This window comes from Sceloporus occidentalis, unplaced genomic scaffold (genome assembly GCF_023333645.1).
Source record: "Sceloporus occidentalis isolate IW3139 unplaced genomic scaffold, rSceOcc1.0.p SCAF_1, whole genome shotgun sequence".
Lineage (NCBI taxonomy): Eukaryota > Metazoa > Chordata > Lepidosauria > Squamata > Phrynosomatidae > Sceloporus > Sceloporus occidentalis.
This window is the reverse complement of record NW_028316981.1, coordinates 56,209,800-56,232,019: the sequence shown is the minus strand read 5'-3', so window position 1 is coordinate 56,232,019 and position 22,220 is coordinate 56,209,800. Positions and strand designations below refer to the sequence as shown.

At 47.9% G+C, this 22,220-nt stretch overlaps 2 protein-coding genes across 2 annotated transcripts in view; both read right to left on the bottom strand.

The window, feature by feature from the left end:
- Positions 1-2,622: 2,622 nt before the first annotated feature.
- LOC149321432 (uncharacterized) lies at positions 2,623-4,767 on the bottom strand. Its single transcript, XM_089521535.1, has one exon. The coding sequence runs from the start codon at positions 4,657-4,659 to the stop codon at positions 3,820-3,822; it is 840 nt and encodes a 279-aa protein (XP_089377661.1). The 5' UTR covers positions 4,660-4,767; the 3' UTR covers positions 2,623-3,819.
- A 5,251-nt stretch (positions 4,768-10,018) lies between these two features.
- The window catches only part of LOC149321431 (ras-related protein Rab-7a), a 40,270-nt gene continuing 28,068 nt past the window's right edge, over positions 10,019-22,220 (bottom strand). Inside the window, exons 2-6 of the mRNA XM_089521521.1 lie at positions 21,692-21,781; positions 19,394-19,520; positions 12,249-12,467; positions 11,785-11,913; positions 10,019-11,308 (exon numbers count right to left, since the gene is read on the bottom strand). Coding sequence (XP_089377647.1) covers positions 11,213-11,308; positions 11,785-11,913; positions 12,249-12,467; positions 19,394-19,520; positions 21,692-21,744 — 624 coding nt within the window. The 5' untranslated portion in view covers positions 21,745-21,781 and the 3' untranslated portion in view covers positions 10,019-11,212. The remainder of the gene's footprint in view (positions 11,309-11,784; positions 11,914-12,248; positions 12,468-19,393; positions 19,521-21,691; positions 21,782-22,220) is intronic.

Sequence of the window (22,220 nt, the reverse complement as noted above, 5' to 3'; positions counted from 1 at the left end):
CCTGCAAAATAAGGCCCTAATCCTTGTTGCAGATACAGCACCATTAACCTAATCATTGGGATCACCTTGGTTGGGACTAAGCAATAGGATTCAAGCAAAAGTTTGATTGGGTATCTCATTGAATAATAATGGAATACTAGATTGGAAAGAGGAGGAAGATTTCTGGAAGCAAGCTGACATGCCTACATCTGAAAATGGAGGGAAGGCTGTGCCTGTGGGTGGGTGGGTGGGTGGGTGGGGGGCTTCAAGTTGCCTGTAGGTTTATGGAAGCCCCATTAATTTTTTTCTAAATAGGATTTTCTAGGTCAAGCAATCCTCAGAAGGGGCTTCACCAGTTCCTTCCTCTGAACCTAGTATTCCTTGGCAGCCTCCCATCCAAGTACTAACCCTGCTTAGCTTCCCAATCAAACTAGATCTGGTGCCTTTAGAAGCAGTGGTTCTCAACCTTTGGTCCTCTAGATTTTTGAGACTTCATCTCCTGACTGGGGTTTCTGGGAACTGAAGTCCAAAACATCTGGAGGCCTAAAGGTTGATAACCACTGGGGTGTGTCTGTGTGTGGGTCTTCAAGTTGCCTGTAAACTGATGGCGACCCAAAGAATTTAATAGGTTTTTATAAAGTCCAGGAAACCTCAGAGGTGGCTTTGTCAGTTCCTTCCTCTGAAACGTAGCCTAGGGCAACTAGTATCTGTTGGTGATCTCCCATCCAAGTTCTACCCACTGGCAACCCTGCTTAGCATCCCAGACCACCCCTGGTGCCTTTAGAGCACCGAGGCCAATCAGGTGGTTTGTTAAAAAGCGTCAGGGCTCGGCCTTTAACCTTGCGCTGCTGGAGCAGCCACAGCTGAAGAGGCGCGAGGGCGGGAGTCACCTGACGTCACCACACTGCCCGACCAATCCGGTGGAATTGCGCACGGGGGGGAAGGTAAGCGCGCGCGCACATCAGCGCCCGGTGACGCAATCCCTCGGGCAGAGGTGGGGGCGGAGCTCCGCTTCTGACGTCATGGTCGGGGGGAGGGCGGGACCTCCGCGCCTTGCCCAGTGGCTGCCCTCCTTTCCTGCAGCTCTAGCCCCGCCTCCAGACGATGGCTGAGGCTCCAGGGCCAGCGTGGGGGAGTGGGTTGAGCGCCGGACTAAGAGCCAGAGGGGCCAGGGTTCGAATCCCCCGGGGCCCTGGGAGAGTCACACTCTCTCAGCCGCAGAGGATGGCCAAGGCAAAGACAAAGACCCCTCTGAAGAGTGGGAAAGGACTTGGAAGGCACACCAGCACCATGTCCTCGTTGCTAGGAGGGAGGAAAGGAAGCACGACGGGGGCTATAAGGGGGGGGAAGGCAAGGGAGCATGAGGGCCTCCCTCCCCAGGGATTCGTGGGAGGAGACAGTGGAAGGAAAGCAGAGCAGGCCGCTTCTCAGGGCGGCCAGATGGGTCCTCAACACAAAGCAGGGCAGGCCCCGCAAAGAATGGGGAGCAGGGCCAAATACAAGTTCAAAACACTCCTATAGGCATAAATTAAATCCATGCTTCTGAGTCATGCTCACAATAGAATCATAGACTGGAAGAGAGCCCAAGGGCCATCCAGGGCAACCCCATTCTGCCATGCAGGAAATCCAAATCAAAGCATCCCCGACAGATGGCCATCCAGCCTCTGCTTAAAGACCTCCAAGGAAGGAGACTATCACCCTCCCAGGAAGGAGTGTGTTCCACTGTCAGGAAGTTCCTCCTCATGTTGAGGTGGAATCTCTTTTCCTGGAGCTTGCATCCATTGCTCTGGGTCCTAGTCTCTGCAGCAGCAGAAAACAAGTTTGATCAATCCTCAATATAATATCCCTTCAAATATTTAAGCAGGGCTATCATAGAATGGAGGACATTTTGGAATCCCTCCTGGAAAGAAAATAACTACTCAAAATATCCATACACAAATTAAAAGCCATGCTGCTGAGAGCCATGCTTTTGGAACTCCTTCTGCCCAGAAAATAAAATACTTCTTTAACTCCAAGCGTCTTAGTCCTACTTCCAGAGCCCTGGTGGAAAGACAATAAGCACTCACAATGATGCATATATAAATGTAAATCCATGCTGCTGAAGGAGGACCTTCTGGAACTCCTCCTGGACAGAAAAATAAATACTCGAAATATTCATATATAAGCCTGAATCCATGAGGAGTTTTAGCCATGCTCAGAATTGACCTTTCCAGACCCCTCCTCGAAAGAAAATAAAAATTCAAAATATTCATATAAGTATTAATCCATGCTGCTTAGTTAAAGCCATGCTCAAAATGGGACGCCTCCTGCACAGAAAATGCTGATGCAACTATGAAGCCATGCTCAAAACTGACCTTCCTGGACAGTAAACAAAAGCTCCAAACACTCCCACAGACGTAAGCCCACGCTGCTCAAAATGGAGGGCGCCTAGTCAGAGCCCCTCCTCCTCCTCTTGCAAAGAAGGCTGAAATGGAGGGAGGGCAGGTCCTGGAAAAGGAGGGCCGCCCTCTGGCCCCTCCCCTCCCCCTTCAATCCCAATTTACCTCCCGGGCTCTCTCTGCCCCACACCCCCCGGCCCCCTCCCCGTCATCTCCCCCTCTCCCCCAGAGAGCAGCAGCAGCAGCAGCAGCAGCAGCAGGGGAGTCATTTTCCAAAACGATTTATTGAACAAAACCCACAAAAAAGAGAAAACATAACCCCCTCCCTCCCCCCAAAAGGCAACTGAAGAGGAGACAACCGGGGAGGGAGGAAAGGGCTCAGGACAGGGGGAGGGCTGCGGCGCCTCTCCTGCCCCTAAACAGGGTCAGCCTCCGCTGGTCGCTTGGTCCCACGCCAGACAGACCCACCGTCCACTTGGGGGCAGGGAGGGAGGATGGATCCCGGGGTCTCTTCCCGAGGAATGGGGCTCAGCCACACTGGGAAGGGGGCAGCCATTACCCTTAACAAGGAAGGAAGGATGGATGGATGGAAGGATGAAGTCTCCCCTATCCTGGGCTCCAGGGGCCTGTCCCCCAATGAAAGGGGCTCAGCCACCCTGGGGAGGGGGGCAGCCATTACCCTTAACAAGGAAGGAAGGAAGGATGAATTGAAAGCGCCCCCCCCCCCATCCTGGGCTCCAGGAGTCTCCCCAAAGAAAGGGGCTCAGTCACACTGGGGGCAGCCATTATCGTTACCAAGCGAAGGAAGGAAGGAAGGAAAGAGGGGGGCTGCACTCTGGACTCTTCCCTCCCAAAACAACCCCCCCCACACACACACACGGAGGAGGGCTGGTGGCCTGGCTCAGCCCCACTGAAAGAGGGCAGCCATGGCGAGGCCTCCCAAGCCTCTCTGGCGAGGAATAACCCAGCCCCACCTCTTCCCCAATTGCCAAAGGAAAAGGGGGGCTGCCATCTTCTTCACTCCCTCCCAAAACAGAAGGGGGCAACCAAGGCAGCCCTGCCCCTCTGCCAGGCGGGAAGGGGGAGCCCAGCAGCCCCGCATCTTCCTCCTCCTCCTCCTGAGTTCCCAAGCCAAGGGGGGCGGGGCTGCACTCTCCTTCCCTCCCCACCAAAATAAGAACCACACACACGACACACACACACACACACACACAAAGGGCGTCTTCAGGGGTGGGGGCCTCTGAAGGGGAAGGGCCACCTGGCCTCCCCCCTCTCCCCTCCAACACAGAAAGGGGCGCAGAAACCGAAGGGTGGTCATGAGAACAACAGAGGGAGGGAGGGAGGGGAGAAGGGAACATTGGCTCTCTGGGCTCCGAGTTCGAGTCTCAGTCTAGTCCTGTTTTCAGGCAGCCCCCCCCAAAGCCCTCCCTGGGAGCGTGTCTCGGGGGCCTCTTCCTCCTCCTCACTTCCTGCTCTTGAGGGCCTTGGCGGGCTTCTTGGCCTTCTTAGCAGCCGGGGAGGCGGCTCCTTTCTTCCCGGCCGACATGGCCGTCGTCGTCGTCGTCTTCTTGGCCTTGGCCTTCTCCTTCTTGGCGGAGGCCGAGGCTAAGGCGGCAGAGGCAGCGGCGGCGGCGGCAGCAGCGGCGCCCTTCTTGTGCGAGGCCTTCTTCTCCAGCTTCTTCCCTCCTGCTCCTGCCCCAGACCCGGCCTTCCCCAGGGGCTTGTTCTCCGCCTTGCGGGGGGCGACGGGGGCGGCCTTCTTGTGGGAGGCCTTGGGGTGGGCGCCCCCCGCTCCTCCTCCTCCTCCCCCGGGGCTCCCTCCTCCTCCTCCTCCTCCGCCTTCGCCTCCCTCCAGCTTCTTCCTGTTGAGCTTGAAGGAGCCGTTGGCGCCGGTGCCCTTGACCTGGAGGAGGGTGTCGTTCTGGACCAGGGCCTTGATGGAGTACTTGAGGTACGTGCGGCCGTTCTGCTGGTCGAACCAAGGCACCTTCTTGGCCTCGCTGTAGATCTTGGCCAACGAGGAGCCGTTCCGCTCGCCCAGCTTCCGGATGGACTCCACCACCAGCTGGCTGTACTTCCCGGGCTGGTTCTTCTTCTTGTTCTTCTTCTTCTTCGAAGGGGAGAGCGCCGAGCCGCCGCCGCCGCCGCCGCCGCCGCCGCCGCCCCCTTTCCCTTTGCCGCCCTTCTTCTCCGGGGCTAAGGCCGCCTGCTCCTCCTCCTCCTCCTCTTCGTCGTCCTCCTCCTCGTCTTCCTCATCCGCCTCGGCGAGAGGCAGGTCGGCTTCCTCCAGCTCCACAGACATGGCTGGGGTTAGGGAAGGGAAGGAGAAAGCAGCCCCTCAGTCAGAGCGGAGCTTCCAGGAGGATGCGCCCTCCTCGGCTGCCGGACGCCTTCTGCCTCTGCGGCGCCGCCTCCGCGCCTTATATACTTCGCGAGCGGACCACGTTGGGAACAACAACAGCCAGCCGAGAGGCCCGCGCCGAGTTGTGCTTCTTGAGGCCCCTTCGCGGCCTGCTCCAGGCTCAGTCCAGACACCCAGCCGCCCGGGCACGGCGTTATCCTCCGGCCCCGGCGGTGCCCGAGGCCGCTGCGGGCTCTGGGGGCTCCCCAGGCCCGGGAAGGGTCCCTCCTGGAGGATTTTAAGGGCGCACCCTAGGCCAGGCGGAGGGAGAGGATGGGGGCGCCCTGTGTGGGGGGCTCTGGGCGCCTCGGGAAGCGGCGCCTCGGCCAGGAAAGGCCCGGGCTTCAGGGGGAAGAGGGGCCTCTCCGGCCCTGCCCCGTCGGAGGGGCCCAGGGGGGCTCAGGGGCCCCAAGAGGCCGCGGTTGGTTTGTGGCAACAAACACACGGGACGCCCTCGCGCGGTCGGCGGAGGGAAGAGGGAGCAGGACGGGGTCCCCGCCTCGATTCAGGGAGGGAGGGAGGGGAGACAGGGACCCCCGAGTATTGGGGAGGGGGCTCCAATCCCCCCACCCACCCACCCCACACACACCCCCGGCCTCGGAGAAAGGAGAGGCGGAGGCGCTTCTGGAGGGGAGAGAAGGAAGATAGTGAAGGAAAGGGAGAATGAGCAAAGGAAAGCAAAGGAAGGAGGAGGAAAGGAGAGAATATGGGAAAGCAAAGGAAAGGGAGAAGGAGGGAACATAAGAAAAGAAAGGAGGGAGGGAAGGAAGGAAGGAAAGAGGGAATATAGGAAAGGAAAGCAGAAGGATGAAGGAAAGCAAAGGAGGGAGAGAAGGAGGGAATATAGGAAAGCAAAGGATAGGGTGAAGGAGAGAAGACCAAAAAAGAGAGAAAGAAGGAAAGGAAAAGAGGGAGAGAAGGGGAATATAGGAGATGAGAGGGGAAAGAGGGAAGAGAAGAAAGGAAAGGATAGGGATTAGGAGGGAGGAACGGGGAAGGAAGGGAGGGGAGGGAGGGAGGCCCTGGGGTGGGGGCAGCCAAGGCCTCGGTGGGGAAGAGGCTGGGTGCTGCTGGGAGGAGGGAGGGGAGGGGAGGGGAGGGGGCCTCTGCCCAGGGATGCTTGGCCGGCCGGCGGGGGCCAGAGCTGCTGCTGCTCCTCCTGTTCCGGGACCTGCCCTCCATTTCCCCCTTCTGTCCAAGAGGGAGGCCAAAACGCCCTCCATTTTGAGCAGCACTAAGAAGCATTAATGCACACTGCTGTGTTTGGAGCTTTTATGGGGCCGCGTCCTCCTCCCCTTTTCCTCGCCCTCCTCCTCCTCCTCCTCGGCGAGGCGGGAGGGAGCCCTCCGAGGCAGGGGAAAACCCCTTTGCAAAGCATGGCTGCGGGCCTCCAAGTCCCTTTGGGACTGACTCCTGAGGTTTCCTTGGCAAGATTTCTTCCGCGGGGATTTGTCTTTGCCTTCCTCCGAGGCTGAGAGTGTGACTTCTCCAGGGTCACCCAAGGGGCTTTTATACTCCAGCGGGGTGGATGCTCCGCTCTGGGCCCCACAACAAACTCAAACTCCCAGAATTCCATAGCCTTCAGCCACACAGTTAAAGCGCGGCCAAAGCGGGTTATTTCTCCAATGTGGATGCAGCCTAGAAAGCTTTGCTTGGCTCATGTCCTCCTTTCCCCTGGGAAGCCAGGACCATCCACCCCATCCCTTGCAGGCTTCATCTCTGACCCAGGAAAAGTTGCCTCCGCCAATGGGCTTCTTCCACAAAAGGCGGTCCGCAGTCTGGGAGGATGGACGACCAAGCCCCAGTCCTCCCCTCCGACTTGACAGGCGCCCTCCCACATTCCTTGCTCCGCCATTTCCCCACTTCTTCTCTTCTGAACAGGGAGGCAGTGCTGGCCCTCCTTCATGAATCCAAGCCCTAGATCATAGGTTCCTAGACTTCGAAGAGATCCAAAGGGACATCCACTCCAACCCCATTCTGCCATGCAGGAAATCACAATCAAAGCATCCCCAAGAGATGGCCTGGATTCCAGCCTCTGCTTAAAGATCTCCAGGGAAGGAGACTACACCAAATTGTCGAACAGCCCTTACTGTCCTAATGTTGAGGTGAAATCTCTTTCCTTGTAGCTTGCATCCATTGCTCCAGGTCCTGTTCTCTGGAGCAGCAGAAAACAAGCTTGTTTCCTCCTCAATATGACATCCCTTTAAGTATTTAAACAGGGTTATCATATCACCTCTTAACCTTCTCTTCTCCAGGCTAAACATCCCCAGCTCCCTGAGTCGTTCCTCATAGGGCATGGTTTCCAGACCCTTCACCATTTTATTCACCCTCCTTTGGACACTCTCCACTTTCTCAACATCCCTTTTGAATTGTGCCGCCCAGAACTGGACACAATATTCAGGTGGGGCCTGATCAGAGCAGAATGGTGTGGGACTATTACTTCCCTTGATCTAGACACTATACTTCCATTGATGCAGCATAAAATTGCATTGGCCTTTTCAGCCACTGCATCACACTGTTGACTCATATTCAACTTTTGGTCTACTAGGACTCCTAGATCCCTTTCAGACCTAAGCCAGGTGTCCCCCATCAGTCAAGAAGCCCTCCCTTCTTCCACCATCTTGAGGGAGAGAGAGGCAGGCTAGCTCCGCCAGGCCTGCCTGGAAAAGACCAGCTGTCCCTTCAGCCTCCATCATGAGGGAGAGGCAGGCTAGCTCCAAGAAGCCAAGTCCTCCCTCCAGTCCATTTGCCTTGGTCCAGGCCTCAGAGATGAAGAACTGCTGGACCTGATCCCCTTCCCCACCACTACTCCCTTCTCCTTTTGTGTCATGTCTTTTTAGATTGTAAGCCTGAGGGCAGGGGACCGTCTAATTTAAAAAGATTGTATGTAAATTTACAGCGCTTTATAAATAAAGGTTAATAATAATAATAATAATGACATTCAGTGAGTCTAGTGTTGGGTTTTTGTTTGTGGTTTGCTTTTAAAAATTTCCTAAGGGACCAAACCCACACAAACAGATTGTGCAAGACTCAAGTCAGGCTCTGATGGCTCCTAGGAAGGCCACAGAACTCACTTGATGCCAAATTAGGATACTCCTATTACCTCTTGATATGATAGCCCTGTTTAAATATTTGAGGGGTGCCATGCTGAGGATGGAGCAAGCTTGTTTTCTGCTGCTCCAGAGAACAGGACCCGGAACAATGGATGCAAGCTACAGAAAAAGTTTCCACCTCAACATTAGGAGGAACTTTCTGACAGTAAGAGCTCTTTAACAGTAGCACACACTCCACTGGCATTTGGTGGAGCCTCCTTCATTGGAGATTTTGAAACAGTGTGGATGGCCATCTGCCAGGGGTGCTTTGATTGTGTGTTCCTGCATGGCAAGGGATTGGATTGAATGGCCCTGGTGGTCTCTTCCAATTATGTGATTCTATGATTATCTCTGACAGTATCTTTGTGCCACACTATCACCAACTCATCCACTTCCATCCCACCCCGGCTCCTAGTGTTGCATCAACTGCTGGCCAATACTCTTCCATCAGTCCTGAATGTCTATACCACAAAAGTTAAACAGTCCTTAATTTTAATAAACTTTTCAAAACTGAGGAATAAGAATCAAATTGTTGCTGTTGTTGTGTGCCTCCAAGTCATTTCTGACTTATGGCAACCCTCAGAGAAAGGCAATGGCAAACCCTCTTTGAACAAATCTTGACCAGAAAGCCCAATGATAGGTTTACCTTAGGGTCACCATATAAGTCTGAAACAACTTGATGGTACAAAACAGCAAAACAAAATTGGGGGGGGGGGATTACCTTATTTCTTATCAATTTTTTTCAGTAGGGGTTGCCACTGCCATCCTCTGAGGCTGAGATAGCGTGACTGCCCAGGGTCACCCAGTTTGTTTACATGGCTGAGATGGGATTTGAACCCTGCTCTGCAGAATTATAGTCCAGTGGAGAAACTACCACATGACTCTCCTTGAAGCAAATTAGGCAATGCTATTAATACATTATTTAATCCTGGAAAATGGCTTTTGTTGCTGAAGCGAAAACATATTTTTCATGGCTAGTTTCAAATTTACATAGTAGATAAAGAAGCAGCTCTGTAGTAGACCCTGTGCTTTGTATACGGAAGATTCCTATTGCCACTTGAAAGGGATCTTCGGTCTCCGGTGATGGGAAAGACATGTTCCCAAGATCATGAAGGTTGTTGCCAGTCAAGGTAGACATACTAGCCTAAACAGACAAATGGTCTGGTCTGGTATAAGGCCACTTCTTTAATTTCTATTTGAAGCATATGCTATACCCATCACACTGCAAGGACTCTCAAATAATACCTTGAGGAATGAGGACACAATCCCAGTTGGCTGTGTTGAGGACATGAAGCATTTCTTGCGATCCAAGGCTGCACCACACTTTATAAAGACACTTGTCTAGCCACTAAACCATTCAAAACAAACACAAACATACAAACGTATCAACTCTAGCCAGTGTAACCAACAGTGAGCAATGCTAGTAGTTGTTCAACCAAATTTAGAGGGACTCAGCTTACCCATCTGACTTAGGTCCTAGTCTGAAATGAGTATGAACAGAGAGCACTGTTCAAAAGCAACACTACACTTCCAGGCAGAGCGCTGTCACCTGCAGCATCTTTAACTATGAGAGAATGGCAACTGTCATATCACTGAACTACAGAACTTTCTTGAAGGGGTGTGTGTGTCTTTATACTTTGAAGTCAGACATTGGTAGTTAAGTCAATAATTTTTAAACTGAGACTAGTAATTATGGAGTTGTGACAGTAACCAAATTAATCTAGGTAATGGAAACAGCACCTATGTTAAAAGTACTGGAATGAATAGTAAGATCAATATTTTAATATTGTATGTTTTAATACTGTAATATTTGGTCATTTTGATTAGTCATTCCATTTGATTGGAGACTTTGTAGTGCTAGAAACACTTTTGAAAATCCTATGATTGATCTGAAAGCTATAGACTATGAACTGCTGTGGATCCCACGCTGGGAGAAAAGAAAGGTAAACATGAAATAAATAAATATGGAACCTCTTTTGCAAGACACTCTGCTTCATTTTGCTTTCTTGAGTTTCAGACTTTGCACTACAACCGTAAGCAGATACCTGATTTCAGTGATTAGCAGGCCAGTAGGCCATATAGAGAAAAGTTTTGGAGAAAAGATTAGCTTAGGAACCCCAGCACCAGTTTCAGTAAGAAGGTTAAAAAGTAAAACAGGGAGCGAGCAGTTTTGTTCTTGTTAAGTTTATTGGCATGTTTCTTTACAGAAGAGTTCTGCCTATGTACTAGAATGTAGACTTCTGGGAAAAACAGTAGAAGTGCTCCATTTAAGAAAGCTACAAATGCAAGAACAAAGAGAGTAGGGCAGAACGAAGTTGTCAGGTTTCCATTCCAGGAAACCCAGACTAGTGACGGTAAGAGAGAAAGGGAAAGAGGGACATTTAGCCATCAAGGATGACTATTACAACCCAGATGGAGCTCGTTCTACAAGAGTCAGACATCATGTTAGATTCTGCTTTGCAGAGTTAATCATGAGGGGGAGTAAAAGGCAAACAAAGTGATCATTCTGAAAGCTGTATTTCATTTTTGAAGTCCAATAATCCAGCGTGCAAGGTTATGCAAATCATCCTTTGAAAATTTTTAACTACAAAGAAGCCAGATAATATTTTTTTTCCAGGAGATGAAGCTTTTTGGCTCTTAAATCAATAAAAATGTTTACATAATTCTTGCTTCTACTGTACAGAATACTGTCTCTACCTGGACCTGTGTTGCTAGCACACTGCATCCCACAAGTGTCCTGTTCACTTCCTAAACAACCTGTGTTTCAGTACTTAAACATGTAATTCAAGAATTTTACACTAATTTATACATTTTAATTGGTTGCATATATTAACATGTACTATAAGATTTTTCCTAAAGAAGCCATTACATAATACATGGATACTGTAAAAAGATCTGATTAGTTAAAAGTAACAAGCATTAACAGATACATACAAAACTCAACCTAGTTGGACTGAGTGCTGAGCTTGCAATGAACTATGAGTAATCAGCCTTTCCAGTCGCCGCCTTCACAGGGAAAACACAAGACAATTAAAGGTAAATTGTTACAGATTATCTGTACACAGTTTCTTTCCATTGAACACCTGGAAGTAGCTTAAGTTCCAAACATATATGAGAGTTTCATTTTTTGAACTAGAGGAGAAAGGTCTGCTACCATGAAATAATGCAATGGGATGTAGGGATATTGATGGAGTCGGGTAGAGGAATGAATGGGCTTACAAGTTGTTCATGGTAAAGGGGTGATTTTGGCCACTGAGAATGGGATCTTGTTTCTTTTTACATAAGAGAGGGGCCATGTGTGTTTGAAGGCCTAGGTGTGATATCTGTTTATGAAGGACTGTGCTAACCCCTCCAGCCCCACCTCAGCAGCTGCAGCTCTCCGCAGAGGCCTTTGCTCGGTCATTCTTATCTAGTTTGATAGGTTCAGGAAATTCATTGTAAAGCTCCACTTCAGTTTCCTATGAAGAAAGAAGAAAAAAAATCACCAATTCCACCTCTTTAATCACATAGGTTTTCTATTTAGGGAGAGGGGAGCAGGCTAGTACTATTCTAGAGTCTAGAAGGCATAGTTTCCTTCCAGACGAAACTTTCCCAGCTTTGATGGGAGCAGGTTAACACTACAGTTTATGATGACTGGTCAGGCACAGCCCACTCTAGCATATAATGGGCTGAAGAACATGTAGCTTCTCCTAAGTGGTGATAATAGAGAGGTACACTATCTCTGAAAGTCATTCATCCCACGTCTGCCTTGGAACAACATGACTTTTTAAAACAAAACAAGCTAAACAAAACAACATTTGAAAATCCTACTTAACAAGAAAAATATCTGCACCAGAAAGGGCTCTAGTATCTCTATCAGCTTCCATTACTTGGTCTGATTTTAGTTATAAAACTGACCAGGCGACCACAAGAGGGCACTTGGTTGAACTGGTACCTGTTTAAGTGCATTTCGTGCAATTGTCTGGAAAGCCTGTTCCACGTTAATGGCCTCCTTGGCACTGGTTTCAAAGTAAGGGATATTGTTTTTGCTGTAGCACCAGGCCTGTGCTCGTTTTGTAGTAACCTGCAACAGAGCAAAGATCTTTTAAATTCTACCACTTTTAATAGCCAACATGTAGCTATCAAACACCTTTTGCTCACTGTTAAGCAGAGACATCCATTACTTCTCATACTACACAGGCAAAAAATTCTTGTTTTTTCCAAGCCGCTCTGTCGACAAAGCACTTGTTTCCAAGGCTACGTTCTCTGGTCTACATTCTTTAAAACGGCATGGACTTATGTAAGTGCTTCCCTGTAAATTCCTTAAGAGACCCAAGCTAAAAATACTTGCATGGCAACTTGCAACAACCCACTGAATCCTGATAAGGATTCAGGTTCAAAACCACCTGAGTCACTTACTTGTCTGTTTTCTAGGTCAATCTTGTTTCCCAACACAACAAAAGGAAAGTTCTCAGGATCTCGTGGACTGGCTTGAATCAGGAACTCATCTCGCCAGCTGTCAAGAGTTTTGAATGTGTTGGGAGCTGTTACGTCAAATACCAGCACACAGCAGTCTGCTCCTCGATAGAAAGCAACTCCCAGGGACTGAAACCGTTCCTGTCCTGCTGTATCCCATATCTGCAGAGATCACAGTAGCAGTAGCTCAGTAGCAGTTTTAGTCAAATCAGACTCAAGCCATTCTAAGTTATGAAGGTGTCTCTGCAGGAGTGCTGTAGACATTGAATGTAGAAGGAACACAAGCTCATCCTCATGCCTTTTCAGTGTAAACCAGAAATAATCTATTCTAGGTTGTTTGTAGAACAATCACTGATAATTTGGTGAGTGACTTTTTGAATGGCCTGCTAACAGTCAAAGGTCAGAGACTGGTCTACAGGTAAGAGGACATACAGCATTATGAAGCTCTTCCCTTCCCAAAGCCAGTGAATCATGCAGGAGAAACCACATGCCAGGCTGAACAGTAGTGACAACTCTAGCGCCCCCTGGCATATTTTTTTGATATTAGGTGTACTGTCCTCCTGCAAATTCAAAACAGCCAATTTCAGTCGCTGTCCAGTCGCTACTCCCTTTACAACCAGTTACCTTGATAGAAAGTGAGTAGATGGCTGAGCAGCGACTGGGAAGCTTCTTGCTTGTACAGGTCTTGCAGCCAAGGCTGGCACAGGCAAGAGTCTTCTTGATCGCTGTTTGACTGGCTGCTCAGTTGCTACTCACTTTGCGCCCTTGTCATTCTGGGAGCAGCAACTGAACAGCTGACTAAGCAGCGACCGAAAAGTCTGTCACCCATGCCAGCCTTGCAGCAAAGGCCAGTGTAGACATGAGGCCTCTTGGTTACTGCTCAGCCATCGGCTCAGTTGCTGCTGCCAGGGAGACCAGGTGCAAGAGAGAAGCTTCTTCCCAGAGAGGAGGGACTCTCAATCCTTCAGAGGAAGGCACAGTCAGCATGTATGTAGGGAGTTTATAGAGGCTACATGCTCTGGATCTGAAACTGGTGTGGTCAGGGAAAGGGATACTTTAACTACAGGAGCTGCTCTAAGACAAAGGACTCTTTCCAATAATAGCACAGCTGTTGTTTCCCCAGAAACATCATTATTGTTGCTGCTGTACCCTGATCTTTAGAAATGCTCTCAGAGTGAAAATCATGTCTTCTCCACACAGCTTCAAGTGTCCACTCTCCTACACACAAAAAAAAAATGGTTTCTTCTGCTACCTCTTCTCTCAGCCTGTCTGATAAAAGAAAGTAGGAGCAGCAGTGCAACTCCAATCTGATAGCCAAGCCCCAGGAAAGCTCACAAAGCGTAAACAGGGTCCCAAATCTGAAAGCTCCTTTTTGCTGCCACCTCTCCCCAACCACAATGTTCTCTAACTCTTTGCTCCAGTCTGTCTCAAAATGGTGATGCTCCAAGCCACAGAAGCAATGCCGTTTAACTAAGCCTCACGAGAAATTCCCAACTGCAACTACTAGTGAAAGATGTCAGTAAGGGAGTGAGTTTACATAGACAAGCAAAGAGTGAGAGATACCACCACACAAAATGATCAGCATGGCTGTGTGGTGGTTTTTTTAGGACCCTGAAAAGAAGTTTCATGCAATCCACATCCCCACCATGGTCCTAAAGGCCACTGGTTCCCCTTGTCTTTCTTGCACACCAATACTTTGACTGAAGGTCCCTCTGTTGCCCTCTTTTCCCCTAGCTGCCCCCCTACTGTCCCCCTTTTCTCTCACCGCCTGCCTGGAACCTTCCACCGCCCCTGGAGGGGCATACCACCCACTTTGGGAATCATTGGACTAGATGGGCCTAAGATTGGACTACACTCTTACCCCAGGATACGAATGCGCCGGGATACGAAATTTCCGGGTTACGAAAAAAAAAAAATATTTCCGGGTTACGAAGGTTATTCCGGGTTACGAATAACCTTTTGGTGCTTTTCGGCGCTATTTCGCACCAAATCGCGGCTTTTCTCCATTAGCGCCTATGGCTTTTTCGGCTTACGAAGCCTTCCGGGTTACGAAAATGGCGGCGGAACGAATTAATTTCGTAACCCGGGGTAAGAGTGTATAAGGTTCTATGAAAAGCTGCCTCCCAGTTTGTTCCGTTTTTTTTTTTTTTTTTTTTTTTGAGGGGGGGGGCTTTCCTGGGCTTACAACAGCCCATAGCAAAAAATGGCAAAAGTGCTCTTGTGGTTTTAGGGGATTTTAGGAGAGCTGGGGATTTTAGGAGAACTTTTCCAGTGGGAAAAGACCCCAACACTTTAAAACAGGGGTTGGCAACCTCCGGCCCGCGGGCCGGATACGGCCTGCGGGCGCCTTTCTGCCGGCCCCCGGTCCCTCCTGCCGCCGAAATCGCCGCCGATTTTGGCCACTCCGGCCGCCATTTTGAAGGGCAAAACGGCAGCGCCCATTAGGAGGCCCGATGCGGCCTCCGGAGCCCTGAAACAGGGCTCCAGGAGCCGCACCGAAGCCCGATGCGGCCTCCGGAGCCCTGAAACAGGGCTCCAGCAGCCGCAGCGGGCCTTCCAGTGGGCGCCGCCCACCTCCTTCCTGGCTCTGCCCACCTCCCTCCTGGCTCCGCCCTCCCTCCTATAAATGGAGGGGCGGGGGGAAGGAGGAGGAGGCAGAGAGAGAGGGAGGGAGGGGAGGAGGAGATAGAGAGAGAGGGTGGGAGGGAGAGAAAAGAGAGGGAGGGAGGGGAGGAGAGAGAGAGAGAGAGAAAGGGTGGGAGGGAGAGGAGAGAGAGGGAAAGAAAGGGTGGGAGGGAGAGGAGAGAGAGGGAGGGAGGGGAGAAGAGAGAGAGAGAGAGAGAGAGAGGGTGGGAGTGAGAGGGAAGGAGGAAGGGAGAGAAAGAAAGTGGTTTGAGACAGTGGCATGCGTTTTTTGCTGTTTTGTGGCCTTGCCTAGTCGCTTCCATTCTTACAAATATTGCTATTATTATTGTTGTTATCCTTTGGTATTCTCTTTGCAAAATCCCCCCCACATGGACTTGCTTGCTCTTTTCTGGGTTGAGACAGTGGCATGCGTTTTTTGCTGTTTTGTGGCCTTGCCTAGTCGCTTCCGTTCTTACAAATATTGCTATTATTATTGTTGTTATCCTTTGGTATTCTCTTTGCAAAATCCCCCCACATGGACTTGCTTGCTCTTTTCTGGGTTGAGACAGTGGCATGCGTTTTTTGCTGTTTTGTGGCCTTGCCTAGTCACTTCCATTCTTACAAATATTGCTATTATTATTGTTGTTGTTCTCCTTTGGTATTCTCTTTGCAAAATCCCCCCACATGGACTTGCTTGCTCTTTTCTGGGTTGAGACAGTGGCATGCGTTTTTTGCTGTTTTGTGGCCTTGCCTAGTCACTTCCATTCTTACAAATATTGCTATTATTATTGTTGTTGTTCTCCTTTGGTATTCTCTTTGCAAAATCCCCCCACATGGACTTGCTTGCTCTTTTCTGGGTTGAGACAGTGGCATGCGTTTTTTGCTGTTTTGTGGCCTTGCCTAGTCGCTTCCATTCTTACAAATATTGCTATTATTATTGTTGTTATCCTTTGGTATTCTCTTTGCAAAATCCCCCCCACATGGACTTGCTTGCTCTTTTCTGGGTTGAGACAGTGGCATGCGTTTTTTGCTGTTTTGTGGCCTTGCCTAGTCGCTTCCGTTCTTACAAATATTGCTATTATTATTGTTGTTATCCTTTGGTATTCTCTTTGCAAAATCCCCCCACATGGACTTGCTTGCTCTTTTCTGGGTTGAGACAGTGGCATGCGTTTTTTGCTGTTTTGTGGCCTTGCCTAGTCGCTTCCATTCTTACAAATATTGCTATTATTATTGTTGTTATCCTTTGGTATTCTCTTTGCAAAATCCCCCCCACATGGACTTGCTTGCTCTTTTCTGGGTTGAGACAGTGGCATGCGTTTTTTGCTGTTTTGTGGCCTTGCCTAGTCGCTTCCGTTCTTACAAATATTGCTATTATTATTGTTGTTATCCTTTGGTATTCTCTTTGCAAAATCCCCCCACATGGACTTGCTTGCTCTTTTCTGGGTTGAGACAGTGGCATGCGTTTTTTGCTGTTTTGTGGCCTTGCCTAGTCACTTCCATTCTTACAAATATTGCTATTATTATTGTTGTTGTTCTCCTTTGGTATTCTCTTTGCAAAATCCCCCCACATGGACTTGCTTGCTCTTTTCTGGGTTGAGACAGTGGCATGCGTTTTTTGCTGTTTTGTGGCCTTGCCTAGTCGCTTCCATTCTTACAAATATTGCTATTATTATTGTTGTTATCCTTTGGTATTCTCTTTGCAAAATCCCCCCCACATGGACTTGCTTGCTCTTTTCTGGGTTGAGACAGTGGCATGCGTTTTTTGCTGTTTTGTGGCCTTGCCTAGTCGCTTCCGTTCTTACAAATATTGCTATTATTATTGTTGTTATCCTTTGGTATTCTCTTTGCAAAATCCCCCCACATGGACTTGCTTGCTCTTTTCTGGGTTGAGACAGTGGCATGCGTTTTTTGCTGTTTTGTGGCCTTGCCTAGTCACTTCCATTCTTACAAATATTGCTATTATTATTGTTGTTGTTCTCCTTTGGTATTCTCTTTGCAAAATCCCCCCACATGGACTTGCTTGCTCTTTTCTGGGTTGAGACAGTGGCATGCGTTTTTTGCTGTTTTGTGGCCTTGCCTAGTCGCTTCCATTCTTACAAATATTGCTATTATTATTGTTGTTCTCCTTTGGTATTCTCTTTGCAAAATCCCCCCACATGGACTTGCTTGCTCTTTTCTGGGTTGAGACAGTGGCATGCGTTTTTTGCTGTTTTGTGGCCTTGCCTAGTCGCTTCCATTCTTACAAATATTGCTATTATTATTGTTGTTGTTCTCCTTTGGTATTCTCTTTGCAAAATCCCCCCACATGGACTTGCTTGCTCTTTTCTGGGTTGAGACAGTGGCATGCGTTTTTCCTGTGTTATGGCATTGCCTAGTAGCTTCTTGCAAATATTATTATTATGTGGCTCCACCCCCGGAGGGTGGAAACTCCGCCCTGACATGTGGCTCCGCCCCAGATAGTGGAAGCTCCGCCCTGGCATGCGGCTCCGCCCCAGAGGGTGGAAGCTCCAAACCCCCCCCCCCCCGGCTTCGGCCCCCCAGTTGTCTGAGGGACAGCAACCCGGCCCCCGGCTCAAAAAGGTTGCCTACCCCTGCTTTAAAATGTTAAAAAAAAAATCAGGATGTAGCAGGAAGGGTTAGGTTCCATGAAGTCCTGTGGGAGGGCAATGTTCCTAAGCTCCCCACCTTAGATCCTCTAACATACATACAGGACTTAGAGCCAGCGTAGCGATTGCCATAAATCGGAAACAACTTGAAGGCACCACCACCACAACAACAACCAATAACAGAGCTGCCAAGCTGAGACACACTTGTTGATTACTGATACATTTTGCAGTAGTATTAACTGGCAGACACCCCCCACCACCACCACCCCTTGCCATCTATTTTCTTAACAGCTGCAGAGCAGGGTTAGAGATAGGACCAAAGCTGGGTAGGAGTACCAGATGCAGCTTACATTCATATCATGATGCTAACAGATTTAGGGTAGAGGGTATCTGACTGGTTGAACCATCTATTTTTATGAGAGCATAGATACAACCGATTTATATTTACATGATTTAGCAATAGCTAACTGTAAAATAAGGGGAATTATGTTTACTCTCTCCTTCACAAAGAGATCAGGGTGGCACACATGGCTCCTTTCACTGTAACCTCACAACCACCCTTTAAAGTACACCAGGCCAAGTATGGACCAAAATTAATGTGCTTAATGGATGCATGAGGATCTGAACTACTAGACAGCAACTGATGACTGCCTCTCTGCGTTAGGTCTGCAATTACTGCTGCAAGAGTAGTAGACAAGCTTCCTTCATTTGTGCTGTTACCAACAAGATACACTCTTACCCCGGGATACGAATGCGCCGGGATACGAAATTTCCGGGTTACGAAAAAAAATAAAAAATAAAAAATATTTCCGGGTTACGAATAACCTTTTGGTGCTTTTCGGCGCTATTTCGCACCAAATCGCGGCTTTTCTCCATTAGCGCCTATGGCTTTCTCGGCTTACGAAGCCTTCCGGGTTACGAAAATGGCGGCGGAACGGATTAATTTCGTAACCCGAGGGCCGAGTGTACCATAACAAAAGTAAAGATAAGCTTCAATATTTCAATATTGCTAGCCTACAGACAGCAAGTGGTCAATTTATGATATTGGTCAACTGACAGACATGTAAAACCTCTGAACAATTTAAGTGAGAGGGTGAGATTATCAAATCAAGTCCAATACATAAAAGCAACCTTAACTCCTTAGCTATTATCATGAGAAATAGAAAATCCCACTCATATGCCAGCTACCTATTTGAGTGCTATTTAAATTTGAATGCTATTTAATCCAAGCAAGGATCTCTCCACTCTACAGCAGGGGTCCTCAAACTCCAGCCATCCAAATGTTTTGGACTTCGGCTCCCAGAATTCCAGATCATTGGCCAAACTGTCAGGGAGGACGTTATGAGGTAGACAGGAAATTTGCATGTGGGTGGTGACTGGCTAAGGGACAAAGAGGAAGGAGGGGCATTTGTGGGGTTCTGGAAGTCTATTCAGATTGACTGTAGAATCCTGATGTAGGAAGGAAATTTGCATGTGTGCGGTGATTGGCTGAGGCTTCTGGGAGATAAAGTCCAAAACACCTGGAGGGCCGGAGTTTGAGAACCCCTGCTCTGCAGTATCTAAAGAATACCAAGGGATGCCCCTGACAATGTGCTGCGCTTGGAGAACCATAAAGTCCAGCAAGGCATCCTACTGCTTTCCAAATGGCATGACTCAGACTGACTGAGTACTGGCTCTCATGCCTAATACACCAAGACTGAGAGAAGCTCCAAAACACTTCACATGAAGGAAGGGGTCTTTCCCAGAAAGGAATATGGTTGGCAGCACTTATCCATGTTTCAAGAAAAGATAGAAAGACAGTTCACAATTTGTGGATCTCTCCACATTGCAGAAATGTGACAGGCATTGCTCTCTTACCTGCATTGTGACTAGCCTATCATCCACCATCACCTCTTTTGTCAGGAAGTCAGCTCCTATTGTAGCTTTGTACTGGTTACTGAATTTCTTGTTCACATATTGGTTCATAAGAGATGTCTTTCCCACCCTAAAGGAAAGATAAAAGAGAACTGAGGCCATGGAGACAATAGACCAAATCAGAGCATAAGATTAGCCCACGCGTATAACTCTGTGCACTTTACATAGGTTTTAATGTATCAGATATGTGATTTTGACTGTTAAAGCCTTTGCTCAAGAGAAAGCTAATGTTCTCATTTTTTTTAGTTCAACTTATTTTTAGTTCAACTCAGCCTCTGGTCCTCCTTTCAAGAACAGGGGAGGAAATTGTCCAGGCCTCTAGCAGTTGCTGAACCACAGCACACAGTGGCTGTAGCTAGCATAGACAATGGTGAGACGTGCTGGGAGATGTAGCTCAGCAATTATCTGGATGACCACACAATTCCTGCTACTGCTTTGGACATTTGACTGAATTGGGTTCAGGAACAAGTTATCCCATAGCAGCCTGTATCACCACTTTCAGGATTATGGATTAGCTGAATAGACAGTGCTTCATTCTGATGCGGTGAGGTAGCGACATGTATAGTCAACAAAGGTGGGCAATAACACATCACGTTAATCGCTTGCCAAAAATTATGGACTTGACAGTCATGTCAAGTTTATCAAACAACCTCTACAGGCTTTTCTACTAGATTATATTAGCCTCTTCAAATTATAGTGTGAGTGTTTTCATAAGTAAAAATCCAGATCTGCTAGAAGTATTTGACAGATGCTAATCTTTCCTTTTGCTTTAATATCCTGCAATGTAGGAAAGAAATACAGGGTGAAGTAATTTTGGTTTTTATTTACAACATTTGCCTAGCTATTTGATCTTATCCACTATGTGTTGAAAGGGAATTTTTATCAGGCATACGATTCTATTTTACTGCACTTGTGGCTTTACAGGTGTGGCTGTACATAACCATTGGTTTCAAGAAAGCTTACTGTCTCTACTAAAGAAGAATGAGCATGATGTGAATTAACAAATACACAATCATCCCGCCCTCCCCAGCCCATTCTTCCCAAGTTTGCAATCTGCAGATTTAAGCATCTGAGAATGGCAAGCCCCATTGCAGCTAATAGCTGCACGTGCACGCTGCCATTAAATACCGCAGGACTTGAGGTCCTGCATTTTTTTCCATCAGTGGGGGGTCCAAAATGGAACCTCCCCAAATGCTGCTAAAAGATGTGCTAATCCATTATCACAAGTTCAGCTGCAAGAGGCTTTTGGAGGGATGTACTCCAAAACTGCCAGAATGTCATTCAAATGCTTGAACTAAGTGATATTAGTTTTATTTTTAGGAGTAATGGGGTTCAGATTACATTCCAAGTTTCTTCCTGACCAGAGTTGTGAGTGAAGTCTTTCTAAGAACTGATTAGCTTGCATGACACAGCAATTTCACATTCCATGATAGTCTGGTTTGTATCATACTGGAGTGCTGTTCTTAAGAGCTGACACAACTTCAAGTAGATTTCATCACTGTCTCCCCCCCCCCCCCTCAGCTCTCTGCTCTGTCTCTTGTGTTAAGCTCCGCAAAGCTGCAATCTAATGACTCATGCTACATGTCAATGAGGCCAGAATCAGTTAGACATACTTAGGTAGCACAATACTAGTAAGGATGTCATGATAATTCATTGAGCAGTGGTAGCTACAGAAAAGCAAACCCAATGTATTTGAAATTTGCAACCATAATCAATGTCAATGATGTATATATTTATTCTGCAGTGAAGAAATATAGCCTTACCACAGTCTACCTGTTTTTAACATTTTTAAAAGTGTTCTCATACAGTCTGTGTAATACAGTCTGTGTAGTTAAAGGCACAAAATATTACAGCACCTACAGGCCCTCTCCCTCCAAGGTATGTGTATGAGTTATTTTAAACATAATCCTTGGACTGGTTTGAATGCCAACTTACTTGCCTTCTGCAGTCATTCACATAATGCAAGCAGCTTTCTAGGTCAAATTATCTTCCTTTACTTTAGTCATTATTCTGTTGCAACAACAGTCTATGTTTCCAGAACGCTTACCCCTGTATCTTCTGCATAGAGCATCAGCACATCCAGTGGTGCCTTCAGGAGTTCCAAAGACAAGACAGAAACAGGTCTCTGTTTCCAAGGTTACAACAATGCCAAGCATACACATTTTAAGCAAGAATTGTACAGCATACTCATGGTTTCAATGTGATACAGCACAGATGCAACTATGTTCAGGCATCACTTACCCTGAATCTCCAAGGATGATGACTTTGAGTAATACTTTCTTTCTAGAAGTCATTGTTCTGGAGTTCAAATGAATGCTTCAAGTGCACTTACTGGACAAAGAGAAAATACAATGTAAAAATCATATCCTACATTTTTTTACTACTCATACCTTTTAGAACACAAGCAGCTGATCACATGAAAGTGAACAGATATTGCCTTCTCAGAAGGCATGCCTATACTACCCACAGAGGAAATCCAAACCTTTAGGTTGGAGATAAGGGCCCTGACTTGGCTACTATGGTTCCAAGTTCAGGGAGCCTTTCATTCTTCATCCTAAATACTTCACCCTAAATTCTGCTGTGGTTTGGTCCTGGAACCAAACCACAGCAGAACCAAGGGCCCACTGTAATTCTGGGTTCCAAGATTTATAAACCCCATTAATCTATACTATAATGTACAAACAGATTAGCATTATAGTTTGTTGACCTTACCAGCAGAGTTACTACTCAGTTACTTCCAAGAGTTGGAGAGTAAAACAAACAACACACA